At 25.7% G+C, this 23,000-nt stretch overlaps 1 protein-coding gene and 1 non-coding gene across 3 annotated transcripts; both read left to right on the forward strand.

Moving 5' to 3' along the window:
* Positions 1–4,620: 4,620 nt before the first annotated feature.
* LOC112600643 (pecanex-like protein 1) lies at positions 4,621–19,972 on the forward strand. 2 transcript variants are annotated; one of them, XM_025347932.1, is made up of 30 exons: positions 4,621–4,855; positions 5,985–6,199; positions 6,272–6,459; positions 6,800–6,888; positions 6,952–7,041; positions 7,101–7,234; positions 7,305–7,407; positions 7,480–7,746; positions 7,976–8,074; positions 8,150–8,239; positions 8,362–8,469; positions 8,588–8,695; positions 8,782–8,902; positions 9,955–10,185; positions 10,285–10,395; positions 10,473–11,779; positions 11,853–12,019; positions 12,388–12,552; positions 12,674–12,979; positions 13,048–13,204; positions 13,297–13,692; positions 14,280–14,473; positions 14,600–14,830; positions 15,741–15,856; positions 15,926–16,073; positions 16,141–16,292; positions 18,252–18,605; positions 18,679–19,048; positions 19,134–19,274; positions 19,440–19,972. In XM_025347932.1, the coding sequence occupies exons 2-30, from the start codon at positions 6,047–6,049 to the stop codon at positions 19,578–19,580; spliced, it is 6,237 nt and encodes a 2,078-aa protein (XP_025203717.1). In that variant the 5' UTR covers positions 4,621–4,855; positions 5,985–6,046; the 3' UTR covers positions 19,581–19,972. The 2 variants fall into 2 exon arrangements, with proteins under 2 accessions (XP_025203717.1, XP_025203718.1); XM_025347933.1 differs by lacking the exon at positions 8,150–8,239.
* A 2,419-nt stretch (positions 19,973–22,391) lies between these two features.
* Positions 22,392–22,510, forward strand: LOC112600667. Its single transcript, XR_003115012.1, has one exon. It is a non-coding gene; the product is annotated as a 5S ribosomal RNA (ribosomal RNA).
* The last annotated feature ends 490 nt before the right edge of the window (positions 22,511–23,000 follow it).

The following is a 23,000-nucleotide window of genomic DNA, read 5'->3' on the forward strand; positions in this document are numbered from 1 at the left end:
TTTTTTTTTAAAATAATTTCTATACAGAATAATAATATTGTAATTAGGTTATCTCTTCAAAGTCTGAGCGTTCCCACACTAGCAGCTGGTCTCCCTTCTCATGTTTATTCATATAATATGCTTTTTTTTTTAACTGTAATATTGTGTAGGTACTGACTATCTGAATTATCTTATACTTTACGTAGTTTAAAGTATTATTGCTAAAAATGATAAAGTTTAGCATCTAATTATTTTTTTAAAAGTGGTTTTTAATCCAGTATAAATAACTAGAAATCCTTGTATTAAACTTTAAAGGTTGTTAACTAAACAAATTTTTTTTATCGACATTTATAGAAAAAAAAAGTGGGAAAGTGGGTACTCTCTGCTGTACACTAAGTTACAACAGTGGACAACTGTAATGGGTGTGTTAAATTTGAATAAATTATTATACATGAAAAACTATTTTGAGTAAAGACGATCTATCAACCTATTACCTACTTATATCATTAAGTACATATATAATAGTTTTTTTATTATTGTTATTGAATTAAAATTCGACTTTTGGGACATAAAAAATATTTTGTGGCATATTTTTTTCGGGTGTCGCCCGAGTGCGTCCCGTTAATCATATCGTACCTTTTTAATAGCCCTATTGCGTCCGTGATAATATCGCAAGTATTTTGGTATATCCCATGTGCGTCCGCATATTATTGCTAGCAATATTTTGTCTTTATGGATAAAATGCATTGATATCTTATAATATTACACTGCTTGCATTTACACTATAGTCCATACGTAGAAATCTATTATTCATAACTAGTCTTTGACAACCATGTGCAGTATGTGTAGTGATGTATATGCAGCTAACAGTTTTGTTTAAATATATTTAATTAACATTTTATAAATTTCTAGATATGATTATGTGAAAATCATGGCACTGAAAAGTCAACCAAAAAAATAATTTAAATATTAACCCAACAGTTTAAAAATGGATGTAAATCTAAATAATTAAATAAACATAATAATAATAAACTTTTATAATAAATATAATTAAATAACTAAATATTTTTGGGGTGTAAGCCAGTTCATCTCCTCGTGGTGCACCCTGGGTAACTCTAAATGAACTGGGACGCACTCGGGTGAGACCTTATTCCGAACGCATTCGGAACATTAAAAAAAGAACATTTTGGGACGCACTCGGGAGTTGCCCAATTTTTTCATAAAATTCGAAAAGATTTTTAAAACTAGTAGTAATCATCATTATTACTGTTGTTATATCGACGATTAAATAATCAAAGGCGACGACCGAAGATCATCTGATCTACTTATTATAGTACCCTTATAAATCTAAAAATAATTTTTAACAAAATAATTGATCGGCAATTATCAATTATAAATTACTAACTATTAATCTGTATCAAATGTAAATTATAATAACAAATTTAAAAAAGAATCATTGTAAAATCGTCGGATTCCAAACGACTCTCGTCTATTGTTTACTTATTTCTAAACGGCTACTGTCGAAAAAAATTGTAAGGTATAATTGTATGATTGTAAACTCTACAATAATTATTAGTCATATGCACGCCTGTTTGATCGAGAAAAAAAACAAGAGCTCGTCGAAAAAATTATTTACGAGTTTTCATCAAATAAAATAGCACGCATAGACTATATAAAAAATTGTAGCTAATAAATTTACCCCATATATGATTTTTTTTTTTTAGTATTTTTATTTATACAAACATTTTTTATATTATTTATATTTTTAACGTTAAAAATTTTAAACTTCATATTATACTAAAAGCTTTTTTTTTATATAATTTTAATAATTTACTTAGTTTACACCAAGACATTTTTAAACACGCCTTTTTTGAGACAGTCCTAAGTCTGTATAAAGTGGGAAGAAATTTGTGTTGTAAAAAACCGGAGCCGTTTAGGAATTTATTTGATCGGAGCCGTTTGAAAATTAAATATTTTGTAAAACGCGCGGGAGCCGTTTAGATAAACGGGAACCAAATGGGCTACGACTTGTAAAATATATCTGAAAAATCAATACTCTACAATTATGTATTAGTTGATATGAATAAAAATTGGGGGGTTGGGTAGTCCCAAAGTCTACTCACCTCTTGGGCGCGACAATGATATAAAGAATAACATAGTATTTTATACATTAATGTATACAAAAATACACCCTAAATAATTAAGAAAATATAACTTTAGAAAATAAATTGCGATGAAAATACTTTTATTCGTTTTAAAGCTCATCAAAAAAAACAAAACAGATTTCTGATTTTGTCTAAAGCTGGTTTTATGTAAAAATTCCCGTCTTCTCGATTATTTAAAAAAAATATTCAGAATTTTTAATTTAAAAGAAATTCAAAATAAAATTAACAATATGATGGCACAATTTTGTGAATTAATAGATGTCAATAAATCAATAAATTTGAACTTATCAGAAGACCTATTAAAAAAATATTTCAAAGGAGAGCTTCAATTATGGCATATATATTGGAAAAATGAAGAAGAAATTCTAAAAACACCTTTATAAAAGCTTTTGGAAAATGTGATTCCGAAACCTTTTCAATTATTTATTATTTTTTTCTCATACTCCTATTTTCTAATATTATAGCCACTTTAGCAACAGTGGAACGAAAAACTTGGATGCGATCAACAATATTTGAAGAGCGCTTAAATGGACTTGCATTACTTAATTGTTATAGCAATGTTAGTATTAACTCTGAAGAAGTAATTGATGAATTTGCCAATCTAAAAGACGAAACGATTTTGTTCTGTGATCATTTTTTAAAACTTTTTTTTATGTAACATTTTTTATATTTTATTATTAATTATTATTTGTTATGTATCGTGTATCATTATTAATTTAACCATTTATATTACTAATATAATTATTATATTGACAAATATAATTAATAAAAAATACGAAATGATTTTGTAATATTTAAGTTTTTTTTACAAAATGTATTTGTAAGTTTTTTATAAAAAATGTTTTATATTTCATGTAAAATTAATTTAACCCAAGAATTATTCACCTTTTATTTTTCTTTGTGTTTAGAATTTAAAATAGTAAATTAACAATAATAAATTAATGCTTGACATTTTTTGCTTCTTTCCGACTTCTTCACAATATACTGTTTTTCGAATTAGTTGTATACCTAATCTTAGTTGTACTTGTATAAAATCTGATGTTTATGTAACTTTCGATTAAAAACTCATCTATTTTTAAATTATATATAAATAATAAATTATAAATTATACAAAATCAAACCGTTATCAATTTTTTTTTTTTTACTAACAATCTAATTCGCGAGGTCGTGTAAGTCTAAAACATGTCAAAATATGGCACCAAGTCTTATAAATTTAAGTGGAGTAGAATCAAATTATTATATTAATGTCTACCCACCCATCTGTATACTTCAATGTTTAACATTTCAATTCTCAAGCGTCGAGCTATATAATTATCTTTTTTTAGTACCTATACTAAACTGTATTATTAAACATATTTTATTGTTATTTATCGCATATGCCTTATATTTATACATCTTATAAGTTATAAGACGTAGAAATTATCTAATTTTTGTGAATATATTATTTTGAGTAACCAAATTTTACTTTTCTAACATTTGAATGGAAATCTTGTTGAAATTAAATTCAATAAAAAAAAAATCAATTAAAAAATATAAAAAATTTTATATTTTTACTATACTCACACACAAATGTTTTGATTTATATTATGTTCTGTATATTCATCTATTTACCTATAATTTATTAATTTTATGATATAATTACGAGTATGTATATCTAATCACGACACCCAGCCAATCAGATTATTAATTTAAATTTTAAATTAGAAAATTAGAACTATTTAAAATCTAATAAAATATAACATATAACAGCAAAATATTCAAATTTATTTAATAGCATTGATCGTATTTATTTTCATGATTTTTTTCGTGTTTTTATTTCTTAATTTTATTATCCGCGATTAGTCAAACTCATCAAAGATAAAGTATAACTGTATAAAGTCCATATAGATTGGAAACTTGAAAAAAATAAGTATTTATAAAATATAATTTAGAACTTACCAAATAAACATGATGTACGTGAGGTCCATTAGGATGCGCACGCACATATTTATATTGGGTCCTTTTGCAATTATTTACCTACTTGTCCTACCTATATAATAGTTTATTATTATGATTTAAATTCTAAGGCATCCAGGTGACTAAGTATAATAATGATACGTTTCATGAGTGATGACCACCATCTTAAAAGATAGAATGTCACTTAGTTCATGGTAACGACAAGTAATGAATAAATTCATTTTTTAAAAGACTTATTACACTACAGTTAACTAAATAGTTAAATAAATAAAGTAAATGTTTAGCTTAGTTATTTTGTTTTTAACAGAAAAATAAATCATTGCATGCCTACTTTATTTCTTTGCTATTAAATATCAATATGGTAACCCAATGACCACTGCTGGCGCTAGTTCGGAAAAAAGTTACCAATTCTACAATTTCAAATTCTCGCTGATAACAAAATTCATGATAATAGCGACATTCGTATGATTACAAAATTGATAATATGTTTTGTAGTATGATGTTTTGTTATAATATTATAGTTATGACTTAATGAGTTATCAAACGTGACTGTCCGCTACCATCAGTTCCATCAGACCATTACCATCATAACTTAACTCTGAAGTGTTATAACTTAAAAATAACAATGAATATTTGATATTTGTGTTTTTTTAATTTTCAAGTTGTACTGTTTTTTATATATTTTTTTTTGTTCAAAACAACGATCTTAATTCGACTACTGAACATGCTGTCTTAGTCACCAACATAAAGTCAAAGTAAAGTATATTTGAATTTAAAAATTTTAAAAGAATGATTTTCCATTTATGATCCACGTTCAAATAACATTGTGTCGTCATTGACTTACTGTTTTACTTTTGATTACAAGTGGAAAATCAACATAATCGCTTAATGTTATCTAACCGTTTGTACTAAATACCCGATCTGTTGCATGTCAGTTTGTCAGAATTCAATCTTTATTTATTTACTGTTATCATTCAAGACTACAGGAACGCCATTTGTTACAAAATATTTAAAGTGACTTAAATAAATAATTAATATAATTTACAATATGTATACAATAATGCTATGTAAAAATGTATACTGTTATTGATGATGTTATTATTTTTAAATAATAATATATTTTAAGATATATTAACAATTTTTTTATGAAAATTATAAAAATTTGTCTAATTTGTAGTGTATTACTTATTAGTACACATTTTGTAATATTTCTCTTATCTTATGTTTAATTAATGTTTTTCACTTAGTTTAACGGAATTGGTATTGGTTTATTACAATGAACACACAATTGTAATAATTCTTGAATTTATCAAATTTTACCTTATTAATGATGCTTTTATATTAGGTCATTTGATATAAATTACTAATACTTATATTTAATAGAATTAGTTTGTAATTAAATTCTATAACTAACCATTGATTCATTGCTATTTAATTTCTTTTTTTTTTTTTTTGATAATAAGTAAAATACTTATTTTACTTAATAATATATTAAATTATTTTATTTTATTCATATGAATATGCTTAATAAAATATTAATGATATTTATATTTTATTATCTATATTTTATGCTTCTAGTTTAATTGTTTATCTGTTGATTCTATAACTATTAACTTCATTATTAAACATAAAAAAAAGTTAAAATGTGTTTTATAGTTATAACATAAAAAAAATGATATCTCAAAAACAGTTTTAAGTATATATTAGCATTTCATATCAATGTTTTACAAAAATATTTTTTGAGATTTAGCTTATTTATAAATTTTATAATTTAACAAAAATTAACTTTTATTAAATAATGTTTATGAACATTTCAATTATTAATAGTTAATGACTGTACAAAGATTTAAGTATCTACATATTAAGATTATATTTATATTTTAGAAAATGTGTACTTGGATTCAAAATTGATAAGTTACACAAAGCACAAATGACTGGTGGAGAATATGGGTTCTCAGTTTTGGGACATATTGCGTCAAGGCATTTGGGCATCGTTCACAGGAGGATGGTACTACGAACCAAAACACAGCATTTTCACCAATACATTCCATCTTTATTTATGGCTCATTTTACTTTGTTTGCCATTTTTTATACACTTGGTAATCTACCTATTTTATTTATTTCTGTAAATCTATATTTAATAATATAATTTTTGTAAATTTGTTTTGAAGTATATATCAGAGATGTTTATATGGATACTGTATTCAAGTGTTGTAAGTTTGATAATTACAGTCATAAAACTTGTAAATTGGTCTTTGCATCACATGTTCGACACAACCGAATATATTGTAGAAGACACCAAAAAGAATAGAAGTTCAGATATTGAAGGTCGTCGTCCTGCTCTTAGAGAACCAAACCCGTAATTATTTTAAAATATTATTTTATTTTAATAATTTTTTTATATTAATTTTATTATTAAAAATTAGGTAAGTAAAATTTTCAACTTATTTTATTTGATTGTTTCATTTTAATTTAGAATACTACAATAGTCCTAACATATTTGTTCAGGTTGCAATTTATCCATATTTAACTCTCATGATCATTATTTTTACATAAAATATTTCTTTTCTATGTTTAAATAAAGATGTATTTTATTTTATATATTACATTATTAAATTTTATGTGTAAGTTATTATTTTAACTGTATAAAATGTATAAAATTTAATTGTATTTTAATAAATATTATATTTTATTTTTAGAGAAGATGAGGGTATTGAAATGCAAATCCTTAATTTGGGGGTCCGTAGAAATGAACCTTCAACATCTGGATACCACCGAAATGAACCAAGTATGAACTGTGCTTCAAATAATTTACTTTAAACCTTTAAATATGTGTTTTTAATATTTATAGATGGAGGAAGGCAAAGTAGTTCTACTAGCACTGATTCTGGATTACATATTCAAGAAAAAATTATACGTGATTGGCCTATTAAAAGTTTAAGTATGTCAACTATTATAAAACTTTATTTTATATATTTTAATAATAATAATATTTTGTAGACAATCCACATTTTGTTGATAAACCAGTAGAAGAAAATAGTAATAGACGTTATGATCGTGCAGGTTTACAAAGTTTTTCAGAAATATGGAAATATCAAGATGAACAGGTTCAAGACTTCATTACAGTATCTACTGTTAGTTTAAAATATTAATATTGTATTAATGTAAAAGAATATTAATTATTTAAATGTATGTGTTAAATAGGATTGCTTCACAAATGAAAGTAATACATTAGCATTAAAAAGAGATCCAAAGTGTGCTAGTTCAGATTATTCTACATCTAGTGATGCGTTTACCAAAGATAAAGGTATAATAATCATATAAATTGTAAATTCTACACTTAAAATAAAAAAATATCTTATGTAATTTATAATAACAGATGTAGGAAGAACATCTAGTTACCAACTTGTTTTTACATCGAGTGATATTGACTACCCAATTGTTGAACACTGTGAAGATCAGTGTTCTAGTCATGGAATAATACACACAACAATTGATAGCGATGATGATGAAGAAGCTGGAAGTAGATCACCTTTGTTAAATAGCCACGAAGAAAATTGGAAAAAAATATGTGCTGAAGTTAAAGGAATTTTCCATACTGAAAGTGATGTTGAAATTGCATTTATAGAAAAAAATAAACCTAAAGGTATGGAATGATAATTAATTTAACTTTCAATATTTGAAGTTAGTAATAGTTTAATTATTTATTTAAAAATTGTATTTTAATAGATACTAGAATTGTATTTTTAATTAACACTAATTTTCAATTATAATACTTTAATTTTTATTTGAATATTTAATTGCAATTTTTTAAACTGATTTTTTTAATTTTTTGATAATTATTCAGTGTTTTTAATATATATTTTTTCATTTAGAAGTTGAGTTAAAACCTCCAGCGGAATCACCAGAGACATTAGGTATTGATTGGTTATTTGAGCATACAGAAAGTGAATCAGAGTCTAGTGATATGAAAGGTAATTTTATCATTTAATTTTTAATTTTAATTTCTTTTTAAATATAAATCATAACTGTTGACATGCTGCACTAAGTAAGGAAAATAGAAAAAAATAGATCAATACCATGGCATTTTACATTGTCTGATGATGACTATACCACTACTTCAGAAGATAATAATTCTAGTGAGTGTATTGCATACACGAAGGAGTTCTTAAAATTCAATAATTCAATCATTAATCATTATTTGTACTACTCTATGAATTTTTTTTTGGAATTCATTTTTAAAATTTATTTAATATTTTAGAAAATAAATCTGAATCAAAAGATGGAAGTAAAGAAGAAATTCAAACTCCAATTTCAATTGGATTTGAAAACACAGGCGCTATACCAAAAACAAAATCTGTTAAAGATAGTAAGATATGTTTTATTATTATTAAATTATATATATTTTTTTAATTAAAATATTTGTATTATTAATTAGATTATAATAATTATACTTATTTTGATTAATTTTAATTGTATTTTTTTAGTAAAAAAATCAAATAAAAAAAGAAAAGCTACATCAACTCCTCATTTAAGTGTTAAAAATGATTCAGATAGAAAAAGACATCGTAGAACTAATAAAAATAAATCCAATGGTAATAAAAATTTTGTATAGTACAAATTATACTGTAAGCCATTAAGTTAGAATATTTTCAGTATATTTAATTTATATTTTTAACAGAATCTAGAAGATGTATTTGTGACAAGATTAAAAGTGATATGGATTGTGGAACTGAATCTAAAAGTTATCCTACGGTTACTGATGAATGGATTGACAATAACACTCTTAGTAGACCTGATGCGTGAGTTCATATGCATTGCACATATTTATAATTTGTATCTAATTTAATTATTTATTTTTTGGAGGTAAAGTAACTACAATTCTTAGGTATCCTAAATTTGAAGTGATTTGTTGATAAAAAGGATTATAATTTAGAGTGAAGATTCAATATAACAGGAATTTTAACTTCTCTTTAAATAAGATTATTTATTTTAAATAAATATAGAAAATATCTTAATCATTAAATCGTGAATGTACTAAGTGTCATTAAAATATTGTAAACTACTTGAAAAAACTTAAGCTATTGTAATTTGGGCAATTTTTATAAAATGTAACTTAATTTATTTTGGTTTAAGGTATGAGATTAGGTCATGGGTGTCCCTATAGGGGAAAAGACGGGGCACTTGCCCCCGCCCCTAATATTTTAAATTTGTTTCCTAATGTAATAATTTAATGTTATACTGACAAAACATGATAATGTACTATAAAAAAATCTTTATTTATTTTTTAAATTAATTCCCCCCCTTCCTAGAAAAATATCTGGGGACGCCTATGGATTAAGTATAAATTTATTTAAATTATGGTATAGTATTTTCTCATCATCAATTTTATTCCAATTGGTAGTGATTAATGTTATATTGTAGGTTACAGTCATCATCAATATCACTTATAAAATTATTTACTTCATGTTGTTAGTATATAATTCTATGTTACAATTCTCAGGTTAGATTATTTAAATATAAAGTGAATAGATTTGTTGATAAAAGTCTGCCTAGAGTTTTTTGTGAAGTTGCATAAATAGGTTTAGAAAATGTATAATTGGTCTTCAAATAATTTATTTCAGTTTTTAAAATTAGCATTTAAATTAATTTAAGAGAGTAATAAATTGGTATTTGTCAGTATTTAATTTTAATAATTATGCTAAAAAAATTGTATAATTTAAATCAAACTTGTCATTTTCCTAACAGTTGATTAGATGATTTTCTATAAGGAGTTTTTAGATAAATAAATTTTATATTTAAATTTATAGTGCAAAGTTAAGTGATTTATATTTGGTTATAATTAATATTATAGAATGACTACATTAAATGTGAATGAAGGTGCTTCTTCTTCTGCTGGTTCTCACAATGAACTAAGTTCCCTTCTTCCCACAAGTTCTGAACCAGCTATCACTCCATCAAGCGAATCACAGCAACATAATCAAACTTCGACAACTGTGAAAAATGAAGTTGTTTTAGATCATATTAATGATGTTTTTCATGGTCGAGTTGAAAACAGAAGTAGAACGAGAAATCGACAAATTAGGTAAATATATTTTCGCATTTGCATAGAGAGAAAACAAATAATGACATCTTTTTAAATAATCACTAATTATTATAATTTTAACTAAAATTATTTTCTCAGCAATAGGCATTTTTCTCGAATAAGATCTCGTGGTGATGTATTTATTCCTCCAATCCTACAAGCAGCTGATGGTGTCAATTTTCCTGCTTGTCCTGAAGATACATCAGAAGGGTTTGTACAAAAATACTTATATTATAAAAACTATTAAATTAACAAAATAATAATATTTCAACATATCTGTGTTATAGATCTGTACATTTTTTTCGTGATGAAAACGGTCGCTGGATGACGTATACTTTTAGAGATATGTTAAATAATAATTCTTCAATAATTAAACCATGCTCAAATTTATCATCACGAAGGGATGATTCTACAGATGATCTTGTATTTAATCACTCACCTGTACGGTTGTTTCCTCGTCCCATTCGTAATTATGAACAACAATTAGAACATGAAGATCCTTACTGGCCACAAAGTCAACCACTGCGTTACCGTCATTTCAACATTTCACCAATAATTACACCAGTTGAAGAAAGCCTAGAACACGAACATGATAATAATAGACCAGATTATCAAGATGAGTTTCCAGTAATACCCAGGCAGCTGCGATTTGATCTTCTTGATCCTAGTGTTGGATTTCCTAAACCTAAACGATATTATCCATACAAACCAATCAAGAAAATTTGTTTCAAAATTCGCTTTGATCGTCTGGCATTATTAACTGCCATTGATCGTAACCCAACATTATTGGAATTATTTATTACCATTATTCTTGCTACATCAGTTGCTGTATTGGGCGCTTTTGTATTGTACTTTAAATTCTACAGAGATATTCATGCATTTGTTTTTTGTTTTGTTATGGCTGGTTGTCAGTATTCTTTAGTGAAATCTGTACAACCCGATGTGGCATCTCCCACCCATGGTTTTAACAAAATTGTAGTTTATAGTCGTCCAGTTTACTTCATACTGTTCTCATCCATACTTCTACTAACACATATTCAATTAAACTCTGGTCGAACATTTTACCAACTCAAGTTTTATGGATTCACTTTACATATTTTATATATATTAGAAACTATTCGAGATTTCTTATCAAATTTTTTATTATTCTTACCAATCGCTTTTAGTTTGGGATTATTGCCTCAGGTCAATACTTTTTTTATGTATACTCTGGAACAAATTGATATACATTTATTTGGAGGTAATGCAACCAGTTCACTTAAAGCATCTGCATATTGTGTACTAAGAAGTTGTTTGGCTGTATCTATTTTATTTGGATTTGCATATGTAGCATTAAATGATTGGTCTGGATCATCAAGAAATGTATTTTTCTCCTTATTTTGTGCACTACTTACTGCCATATCTTACCATTTAAGTCGCAGCTCTAGTGATCCAGCTCCTATATTAAATGTTCTAAAAACATATTTGTGGCCCAATGAAGATATATTCTCTAGACCTGATATGGAATGTCCTAGACCTAAAAAAGAAACTGAAAAATCAAAGAAAAAGGGCTCTGAACAAAAAGAAGGTGAAAGTGAAGAACAAACAAAGTCTGGTAAATATTACTTTAAAATAGCTATTGCTTAAAAAATTATAAATCTTTTAACTAACAATGCTACTACATTAAGAATTAGATGACGAAAATGAAATTCAAGACGACTGGCCAAAACAGTTACAAGATACAATAAATGGAAGACTGAAGACTGATTTAATTTTTTGTCCAATTATTGGTCTTATTGTTTTCGCTATTCATTCTAGCAATATTTTTTCAGCTTTACAACCAGAATTAAATCCAGTAAGCACAAAACTCTTTATACTTTTAATGTTTTGAATATAAATAATACTAAAAAAATATATATATAATATAACATATATAAACTTGTAAACTTAATAGTACAGTGATACTAAATTTAATATTTTTTTGCATGCTTTAATTAATTATTTTTTTAAATTTTAAAACTAATATATACTAGTAGCTGATTATAAATAAAACAACACCAATGTTGTACTTAGATAATTTAAAAATTAAATTGTTATAAACTTAACAGTTGCTATACTTGATGATCTCTTATATGAAGTTTTAGAAACATAATAATAACATATTAATCTAAACTATGATAAATTATTTGATTTATTTTGAATTAATTAGTTAATAATTTACAGGTTATGTGGTGTACTACTTTCAGTGTTGGATTTATTCTACACTATGTAATACCTCAATTGCGAAAGCAGTTGCCTTGGTTATGCATTGCTCATCCCATACTAAAGCCATCTGAGTATAATCAATATGAGGTTAAACAATTAGCTAAAATTATGTGGTTTGAAAAAGTGAGTGTCATTACCCATTATAAGTACTGTTTGGAAAATTATTTTTACATAATTTTTTATGTTTAACACATATTAAAAAAATTATTGTCTAATAAACACGTTTTATTATTTATTCTTATAGGTTTATGTATACTTATGCTTCTTTGAAAGAAATGTTCTCTATCCACTGATGTTTATTGGTTGTTTGACATCTGACAGTATAATTGTTGTAACAAAATTGGGAGTTCTATTGGGTTCTTTAGTATTATCAGTATGTGCACTTAAATGTTTACGCTGCTCATTTTCACAACAATCCAACCAGTATAATATACTAGCATTTGCAGTACTGTTTTTTCAATTGGACTATATAAAATGTTCTGAAACTTTTATTATTGATTACTACCTTACTGCTATTGCTTATGATAAAATTTATGAGTTTTTACTTAAGGTAAATTATTATAATTAACCTTATGTCTGTTGTTCATAATATTAATTTGATTTTTTCTTTTATTTTAGTTGCAATTTGTCATAACATACATAGCACCATGGCAAATTACTTGGGGTTCAGCTTTTCATGCTTTTGCTCAACCATTTTCTGTTCCTCATTCTGCAATGATGTTTCTTCAAGCATTTTTGTCTGCGGTGGTTTCTTCACCACTTTATCCATTTTTAGGTAAATATTAAACCTTAGTAGTACAAAGTTTGCATTATAGTAAAAAATTGTAAATTATATTAAGTATTCATTGTTTTCATTATTTTATTTAGGAAGTGCTATATTTTTAACATCCTATCCACGACCTGTTAAATTTTGGGAGCGAGATTATAATACTAGGCGAGTTGATCATACAAACACCAAATTATCATCACATTTGGAACGAAATCTTGGTGCAGATGATAATAATCTTAATTCAATATTTTATGAACACCTTACTAGACTACTACAACATACACTCTGTGGTGATCTCATATTAGGCCGTTGGGGTAATGTGTCACAAGGAGACTGCTTTGTCTTAGCATCTGATTATTTGAATTGTCTGGTTCACATTGTTGAAATGGGAAACAATTTGGTTACTTTTCAAATGCGTGGACTTGAGTTTCGTGGTACTTACTGTCAGCAAAGAGAAGTAGAAGCCATATCTGAAGGTGTTGAAGATAATGAAGGTTTGTGCTAAAAAATCTATTTATAAACATTTTTAATAAATTTAAATCAGTAGCATAGCCAGGGGGTGGGCTGAGGAGGCTGTAGCCCCCCCTCTGAAATTTTAAAAAAATTTAAAAATTATTGTATATTACTATTATAATACAATATCCAAAGTATTTAAAGTATACAAGTATATTAAATCAATATAATATGTTAAGGGTTATAGGAACAAAAATCTAAAATAAAACTTCAGAATCTGCATGTTCAAATTATGGAAGAACCTAAGTAAACCACAGCTGTGTAAAAAGTTGATCAGCTCTCCCCCCCCCCTCTCCGAATAAAAATCCTGGCTACACCACTGATTTAAATTTATATTGTTGTATGACTGAAAATTGCCCATAGTAAACTAGTTCGTCTGACTTAATTCTAAGTAGATAGATTCATGTGTTCTACTTTTTTTATTTTTTTGTGGCTTTAAACATGGAGGAGAAGGTGGGAGGGAGGCTTGTACCTCATTAGGAACTATTTTGTACATTTCATCTTGTTTAAAATAAATGACATAGTTATTTCTGTAGTTTTTTAAACATATACAAACATTTTATTATAGGATGTTGTTGCTGTGAGCCTGGACATTTTCCTCACATTTTATCTCTAAATGCTGCTCTTGGTCAACGTTGGCTTGCCTGGCAAGTAGTAGCAGCCAAGTATGTTGTACAAGGATATAGTATATCAGATATTAATGCCTCATCAATGTTACAAGTATTTGACTTTCGGAAAGTATTGGTTAGCTATTACATAAAGGTAATTTATTAATAATTATATTATAATAATTTATAATATAGCACTTATAGTATATAATCTATAATATTTTTTTATATATATGACTCAAGTATATAATATTTATAAGATTTTAATATTTTATTTTAGAGTATTATATATTATGTTATACGATCACCAAAACTTCAACAATGGTTAGCATCAGATGAGATAAAAGAAGGACTAAAACCAACATTAAGCAAGAATTTTGTGGATCTCGATCCAGTTTTCAATATAAATATTGATGAAGATTTTGACTTGCTTTCGTGTGGTGTTACCCGCAACAGTTTCTGTTCATTCTATTTGGAGTGGATAAGATTTTGTGCATTCCAAACAGAAAATGTAAGTTTGAAAAAGGCCAGGGAAGTTGTTTTATTAAATAATACATTGTAGGATGTATCATTAAGTAGATGATGGGAGTGTACAATTTTAGTTCATTTATCAATCATTACAAGTAAAAACGATTCTGATCAAAGACTGCATTTGTCTATATTTCTTAGGATATTTTATTATTTATTTATTACATTAGTAATAGTGTAATATAGTAAGTTTAACTAACTCATGCCAAAAACATTATATAAATTAAATGATACTAATTATAATATATTTATATTATATTATTACTTATTAACTTATAATTCAGTACTGTATACCATAGGATGATATAAATAGGTTAATGTTATAAACAGTTTAAAGTTAGTATAAATATTACGAACATTGCATTGTGTTTGTAAAATAATTTTATAAGTAATATTAAAAAGTTTCAAGTAGATGTAACATAATTGCTAAAAAAAAAATAGCTATTTTGAAAATTTCAATTTTATCTGTATTAAAACTTCAAAATACAAATATCTATAAAATAAAAATTGACTAAAATAATATGGAAGAAACACATATGAAAATTAAAACCTCTTAAAAACATTTTACTGGTTCAAGAGTGTCTATGTTACTTAATATTTAGAATAAAATATTTAAACCCATTTGAAATTTCATAATTATTTTAATATGTATACACCAAACTTAAATATACATCAGACCTGCTATTGTTTCTTGAGATACTAAATTTTACACTTATATATTTAATAGACAGTAATGTCATTTATATAATTAACAATAGATATTATAAATAGCTTATTAAATTATATAGTAGTCAAATTAAATTATCATAAATAATCATTTTTTAGAATCAACATTACAACTAAGCTGATTATTACAACTATTAATTATGTATATTATTTTTTTATATTTTCAGATTCAAAAAATTGTTATAGATAAAGGTAAAGATTCTTTATTAGTATCATTATGTTTTGCACTCAGCTTACTAGGAAGACGATCATTGGGTTTAGCATCGCACACTACCATGTCAAGGTATATTAACATCAATCAAGGAATAATGAGCTTAAAACTTTAAACTTATGCATAAATTACATTTTTTAGTGTTGAGTTTTTTCTCTATGGTCTCCATGCCCTTTTTAAGGGAGATTTTCGTATAACATCAACGAGAGATGAATGGATATTTGCAGATATGGACTTGATGCGTAAAGTCTTAGCTCCAGCAATTAGAATGTCATTGAAACTTCATCAGGTGTGTAATCTTCATTTAACATATTTTTATAATATATGTATTAATTACCGAATTTTTTTGTGTATAGAATCATTTTATGGTTCCTGATGAATATGAAGATCCAGCTGCTTTGTACAATACTTTAAACTACCTGCAACGAAATTTAGTGATATCGCATGAAGGTGATCCTGTTTGGAGAAATGCTGTTTTGTCTGGAATGCCATCATTACTTGCTTTAAGGTAAATTTACATAAAATTGTATTAATATTTAAAATCTTTCTGTTCTGGAATAAGTTATACTTAAAAATAGGAGGTAAGATTAATATATACATGTATATATATATATTTGGTATTGGTTTGTTAATGCTCTGCCATTTATAGTCATAATAATAAATGATATATTTGATGATTAATATTAGGTTATAATAATAATTATTATTACATAAATGACTAACAAAATTAAAATTAAAAAATTGGGATTAAAATTCTGCTGTCTTGTCATATTACTTATACTAAGTGACACTCACGCTAAACCTACTATCATCCTTTACCTTTTTATTCTCTAAGTTTATGACAATCTCTATCTTATCCAGCACTATTAACAGTATTAAGTACAATAGTATACATTTATCTAATATTAATTTAATGTTTTTATCTTTAAGACCTTATTAACCATATGATATTAATATTACGGCTCTATTTAGTTATAAGAGCTACATTAATTATATGATTTTTATACTTCTGTTATAAAGATAGTTTGTAAATCGTTAAATTATATCAAGTAAAGTTAAACACACATTTTGGTCCAAAACGTTTATCAATACTTTAAAACAAACATAAAATAATGTATTAGTCTTTGTTAGAATTGTTGTAGATTTACGTACTACAATAGCACTAAGGTTCTTTTAATTTGTTTTGTTATAATGTTTAAATCATAATTATGTAGTATCAAGCACATTCACTTTATTTTTTTGGCCTATATTAAAGGACACCACAACATTAAATTTGTTTTTTAATTTTAAGTTTATTGGTGTATTAATGTAGCTAACACAATCAAAAATGTTATGGTAAAAATCCGAAGTTAAAAAATGATTATTCAACGAGGTAATGAGAGTTGATGAATAGCTGCGTTACATCATAGAGCCGATGAGTGAGCAGCTGCCTATGTTTTACATGTAAAAGTAATTTGATTTACACAATGATTTTAATACCTTAAAATAATATTTCAGAATTTTTTTTTTTTAAATGCTAAGTATATTTATCTGCTTAAGATGATGGTATGATTTAAAATTGAATATATCTTGTTGTCGCATACATATTATAAATTAAAATTTAGTAAAATTATTGAGTTCACAATTTGTGTCGTATACTTACTCGTATAATAACCAAATTTTACAAAATTGATTCTAATAGTCTACTATAAAAATTCTAGAAAGTATATCAAAATTATAATCATATCAGTATCATAAATAATACAAAAAAATACTTAAGGTTGCATAAAAAAAAATTTTAAAATATTATACTTAATAATTGAAATTGTTGTGTTAATCTAAACACTTACGCATGTAAACATACGCCACTGTTCCAATTTCAGCTCTATGATGTCACATGTATATTTTCAAACGCTTGTATTTTATTGGATAATTAGTATTTAAGTGTGAGACCCATGCCATATTTCTTAGATAAAGCATACTTTATATCTAAGTAAACTTTTTTAGTGTTGTGATGTCCTTTAATAACTTACTTTGCTAAAATTAAATTTTTTCTATAAATATTGTCTAAGATGTATTAAAATATATATTTTGTAAATTATTGTTTTTACTAATTATTAGATTAATATTTGAATTTGGATTTAGTTGAAAATCCGAGTGTTACTTGTAGGTACTTACTCTCCTCAAACTTTTACGTTTTATAAATTATTATTTTTCTTGTCCACTTATATGTTTATTGTAACTGTTATTAGTATTATTATTTATTACAGATTATATACTTTTTAATAAATAATGTTAAAAAAAATATTTAGATATTATATGCAATATTTTGATAATATAAATGGCAAAGAAATAACAAACCAATGTGGTATGGCCACAAAAATGTTCATGCACCCCAACAGGTTGATAATAAACTTTTACCATGTATTTTTATGATAATAATTTAAATGTATTTATAAAGTATAAATCAAATTGTTTTATTTAATAGACATATAATGGATGAAGGTTCTGATGAGTATAAAGTAATTATGTTAAACAAGCGGTTTTTAAGTTTCCGTGTCATAAAAATAAACCGCGAATGTGTTCGTGGTCTTTGGGCAGGGCAACAACAGGAATTAGTTTACTTGAGAAATCGTAATCCTGAACGTGGTAGTATTCAAAATGCCAAACAAGCTTTACGAAACATAATAAATTCATCGTGTGACCAACCTATTGGTTATCCAATTTTTGTTTCACCATTAACTACTTCCTATGCTGAGACCAATGAACAATTATCATCACTTGTTGGTGGATCAATAAGCTTAGGAAAGATAAAAAAATCTATTATTAGAATGTGGTCAAGGTAAGTTTATTACAACAATTTAAATTAAATAATTTAAAAACTAAATATTTTGACTTATATTTTCCACATTTAGATTAAAAAGTAGATGTGTTGAGGGATGTTCAAGTGGAAGTTCATTACAGTCACACGATGAAGGTGGATTTGGACATGAGGGTGTGTATGCTATGACACAGTTTAATAGGCATTCTGGATATGGAACCAGAACACCAGGAAGTCAGTCAATTGAAATGAGTGGAAGTGGAAGTGGAGTTGGTGGTAGCATCAGTAGCAGAAGTGGTGGTACTAGAGGTAGTACAGCTAATGTTGCTGGCAAACCAAGTTCTGCTGGTTTAGCCAACTTGGCAGGATTGTTATCATCATCACAATCACCAATCACTAGTTCACCACAAGCATCAGTTGATAGCAACCCTAATGATAATTCTCCAATCCAACATAGAGTTTTGGTAGGTTTTCTTAGTATAATTCATAATAACCTTAACAATATTTCATAACTATTAGTGATAAAATATAATTTTTATATTTAAATAGATTTTGGATCCATTACAAGTGTATGATGCTATAAACTTGGGTCGTAGAATAGATGTAGTTTGGCCAGATGAAAAAATGCGAATAAGAGGTGGCCGTAGTCACTGGAAAGATTGGTTACCAGAAAAAGGAATGGAAGGATTGGTAACCTATTACATTTTTACTATATTTACTATATATGTTTATATTAATTAACAGAGAAAAATTAACAAATATAAAATATATAACACACTAATTATTATCTTTTCCTATAAATTTAAGCCTATATATAAAGATAATTTATTAAAAATGTTGTTTTTACATTTTTAGGTGGTGCATCAATGGGTTCCAAATCATCGTGACTTGTCAAAAAGATCTCACGTTGATAAAACTATATTATTGATCAAGATTGACGAACGTTACGTGCCTATAGCTGAAGCCGGGGTTTTAGATTTGGGAGCTGAAGTTTGAACATATTTGGTGTATGGCTTACATTATTTGACTGATTTATTTCGGAAGTAATTTTAAAACACAAATGTTACAAGTATACATGCTTGATAATATAGCATTAGTCTTCCTCGATACTACAAAAAAAAGTATTCTGTCTTGTTAACGTACAAGTGTATATTATGTCCTGCAATAGTTTTCTTGGCAAAAACACACTCGTACAATTTTTATGCAATAGTTAAGAATCTGTTTCATGTAATTTTTTTACTTTTATTGTTTTCTTTATATATGCATATTTATATATATGTTTGTTTTGTAAATAATAGATGAAAATGATGTAAATTTTAAATGTTAGATATAAATGTTCCTTGTTTAAATGATCATTTTGTGATGCAAATATTTGTTGTTAACATACATATTTGAACAAACTATAAAATAATAACTATTATAATAAATTTATTTTAATAAGTGTACATAATTATTTTCAAATAGGATAATCATTTCATTATGGAACTCAACATATATTATGTTCTATGGTTTCATCAACATGATATAATGATTATCTAAGCCTACCTATCTCTATTAGTTAAAGGACAATTGCCACGTGTATTTGGACAATTCAAAATTCTCACACATAATTTATCATGATGAGTCAATAGCTTAAAATGTTTTCCAATAATATCAACTGAAATAATGTACTGTGTATTCAATTTTTAAACCTAGTTTTAAAATCAAACTGATTATAAATTTTTAAATTTAAAACAGATTTGTCTTGAGTGGCAAGACAAGTATTTTTTCTTTAATCTTATGAACAAATTTTTCCTCAAATATATTTATTTTAATAATATATATCTAAAATTTTAGAACACTATTAAGAAATATATATAACCTTAAAGTTAAATGTTGAACATTCAAATTTGTTCATAAAATCTATTCCCCATATTTAAATTTATCAGTTTGTTAAAAGCTATTCTTATTCTCGTCATCCAATAGATTTATATTTTATGCTGTCCTTCGGCTCGTCCAATTTAAAAAGTTGAAACACGGGAAGAAATGAGGAAAACTAAAACCTCAAAAACTGTTAAAGTTATAATATTATATTATTGATTTATTTATCTTTTAATTCATATTGATATTTAAAGTGTTATTCTCGGTCCTCCCTTAAAATTTTAATGGATTTCCATGGATGAAATAAATCTAAGCTTGACAGCTGGCTAAGACAGTATGCCAGTAACAGCATTGATTTTAAAATATGGTAAAATTTAAGTATATTTTAAAATCAATGGCAATAATAATAACTAATAAAATATTAGTTCATTTTATTATTATTATTATTATTATTATTACAAAGTAACCCATACAAATAAAAATAATACAATTGAACAATTCAAATATAATAATAATATAATTTTTTATATTAACATGACTTTTTTTTTATCAGATCATTGTTTATTAATTTGGTATTACTAATTGACAATTATTATTAATTTTAATTTATAACTTGCGTTTATTTATCAGTAGCATCAATTCAGATTTTATTAGATAGGGTAACACTTAAACCGGCCCATATACAAATAGTTAATGATGGTTTTCCCGTAGGATTTACAATAAATATTAAAATATTATAGAATTGTATGTATCTGATCCTATGTAAATCCTGTAGTAGGTACTTAATAAGTTTTCAAACCTCTCTATTTTACATATTAAACGAGACTAATTGTCAAAAATAAAAACTGAAGATACTTTAAATATATTCAGTACAAATAAACGTAAGATTGACTTCGGTCAATCTTATATAAAATGTAATGATAAAATAAAATTTTTAAAATTTTTTTGTTTTTTTAGTACCTAGGTACTTATTTCTCAGTCATAATTCAATAAATATACATTGCATATTTATTGATTGACTGTAAATTTGAACTATTTATATAAGTATATAATTGTAATGATTATTGATGTTATAATTCAATACATTCAATTTTAGCATAGTTTAATAAAAATAGTCAAGGACTTAAGTCCTTGTTAATTAGGGTATGCTACGTCCATGGGGCTATACCTACTTGTCCTACTTATTACAATATATTAGATTTTAACGAATATTTTTAGAAAATTTATTATTTAAAAAAACGGCTAAAACAATATTGTATACTATAAAAAAATTAACTTTTTGGATTTTTTAACGTCATACAAGTTGCTCGTTTTAGATTTCTAAACATAACTTTTAAAATGCACCTCATTTATACTCTCATTATTATTGTGTAAATTTGTGTCCATCCATGATAATAGGTACTAATAATAGTTAGTAGTTATCAATGCATATTTCAATATTTACGATTATGTTAAAAATATATTTAACTAAGTTTTATTAATACAAGTATCTACCTATTTTAATACTATAGTATTATTGTTGTAACGGTTCTATTCAATGTAAATGCATATGGCCAGTACTAAAAATTGGAACCAAAGTAAAAAAGCTACCAAATTAATTTTAAATTGTTTATGGAAGCCCGGGCCTAGGGCGACAAATTTTTTTAAAAATGGAAAAAAAATTATATAAATATTTCATGCATTTATGTAACTGCGTAAATTAATTTTTTATAATATTTAATATGATATATATTTTAAAAACATAGATAGTAGTAATCCGGCACTGTTCCTAATCATTTAAGTCGGCAAGCGTCATGGGATTTTAATATTTTATGTTAGTTAATTTTTCTAAATACCATTATCATTGATATACTTATATAAAGACTATAATTTACTAATAATATGGCGTTATATTAAAATATATTAATGATATTTTATTTAATTATTATTATTTTCCACCAGGAAGTCGCCAACGACCATACCACGTTGAATACACCAGTTCTCGTCCGATCACTGAAGTTAAGCAACGTCGGGCGTAGTTAGTACTTGGATGGGTGACCGCTTGGGAACACTACGTGTCGTTGGCATTTTTTTATCAAAAAAAATAATATTTACTTTGAATTTTAACTTTAGAATAAAAATAAATTTTTGACATTGACAATTATTTTTTTTGGAAAAACAAACGTAAAAATTCAAAAAGTAACCAATAATAAATAATTATAAATGGTTTTATACACTTTAATGATCGTAAAAATGTTTTATTTATTAAAATTGAAATGGCTTTTATACTTAGTTAATTTTTAATTTAGAACCATAGTTTAAATATTAAAATTATATCTTAAAAAATTAGGTCTATCTGAATATGGTGATCAAAATAGGTGTTGCTTTAAAAAAAAAAAAGTTTTAATGAACATACTGAAATGATAATAATTTTAAAATTATCTATAAATGTGAATTTAAATACCACTAGCTTGTAAAAAGAAATTCGATTATTTCCATAGAATCTGGCCGAAAAATTTAGTGTTCCTTAAATTGGTAAACACACGGACGACACGCTATATAGTATATACCATAACA

Source organism: Melanaphis sacchari, unplaced genomic scaffold, assembly GCF_002803265.2.
Source record: "Melanaphis sacchari strain LSU unplaced genomic scaffold, SCAv2.0 Contig65_pilon_pilon, whole genome shotgun sequence".
Classification (NCBI taxonomy): Eukaryota; Metazoa; Arthropoda; class Insecta; order Hemiptera; family Aphididae; genus Melanaphis; species Melanaphis sacchari.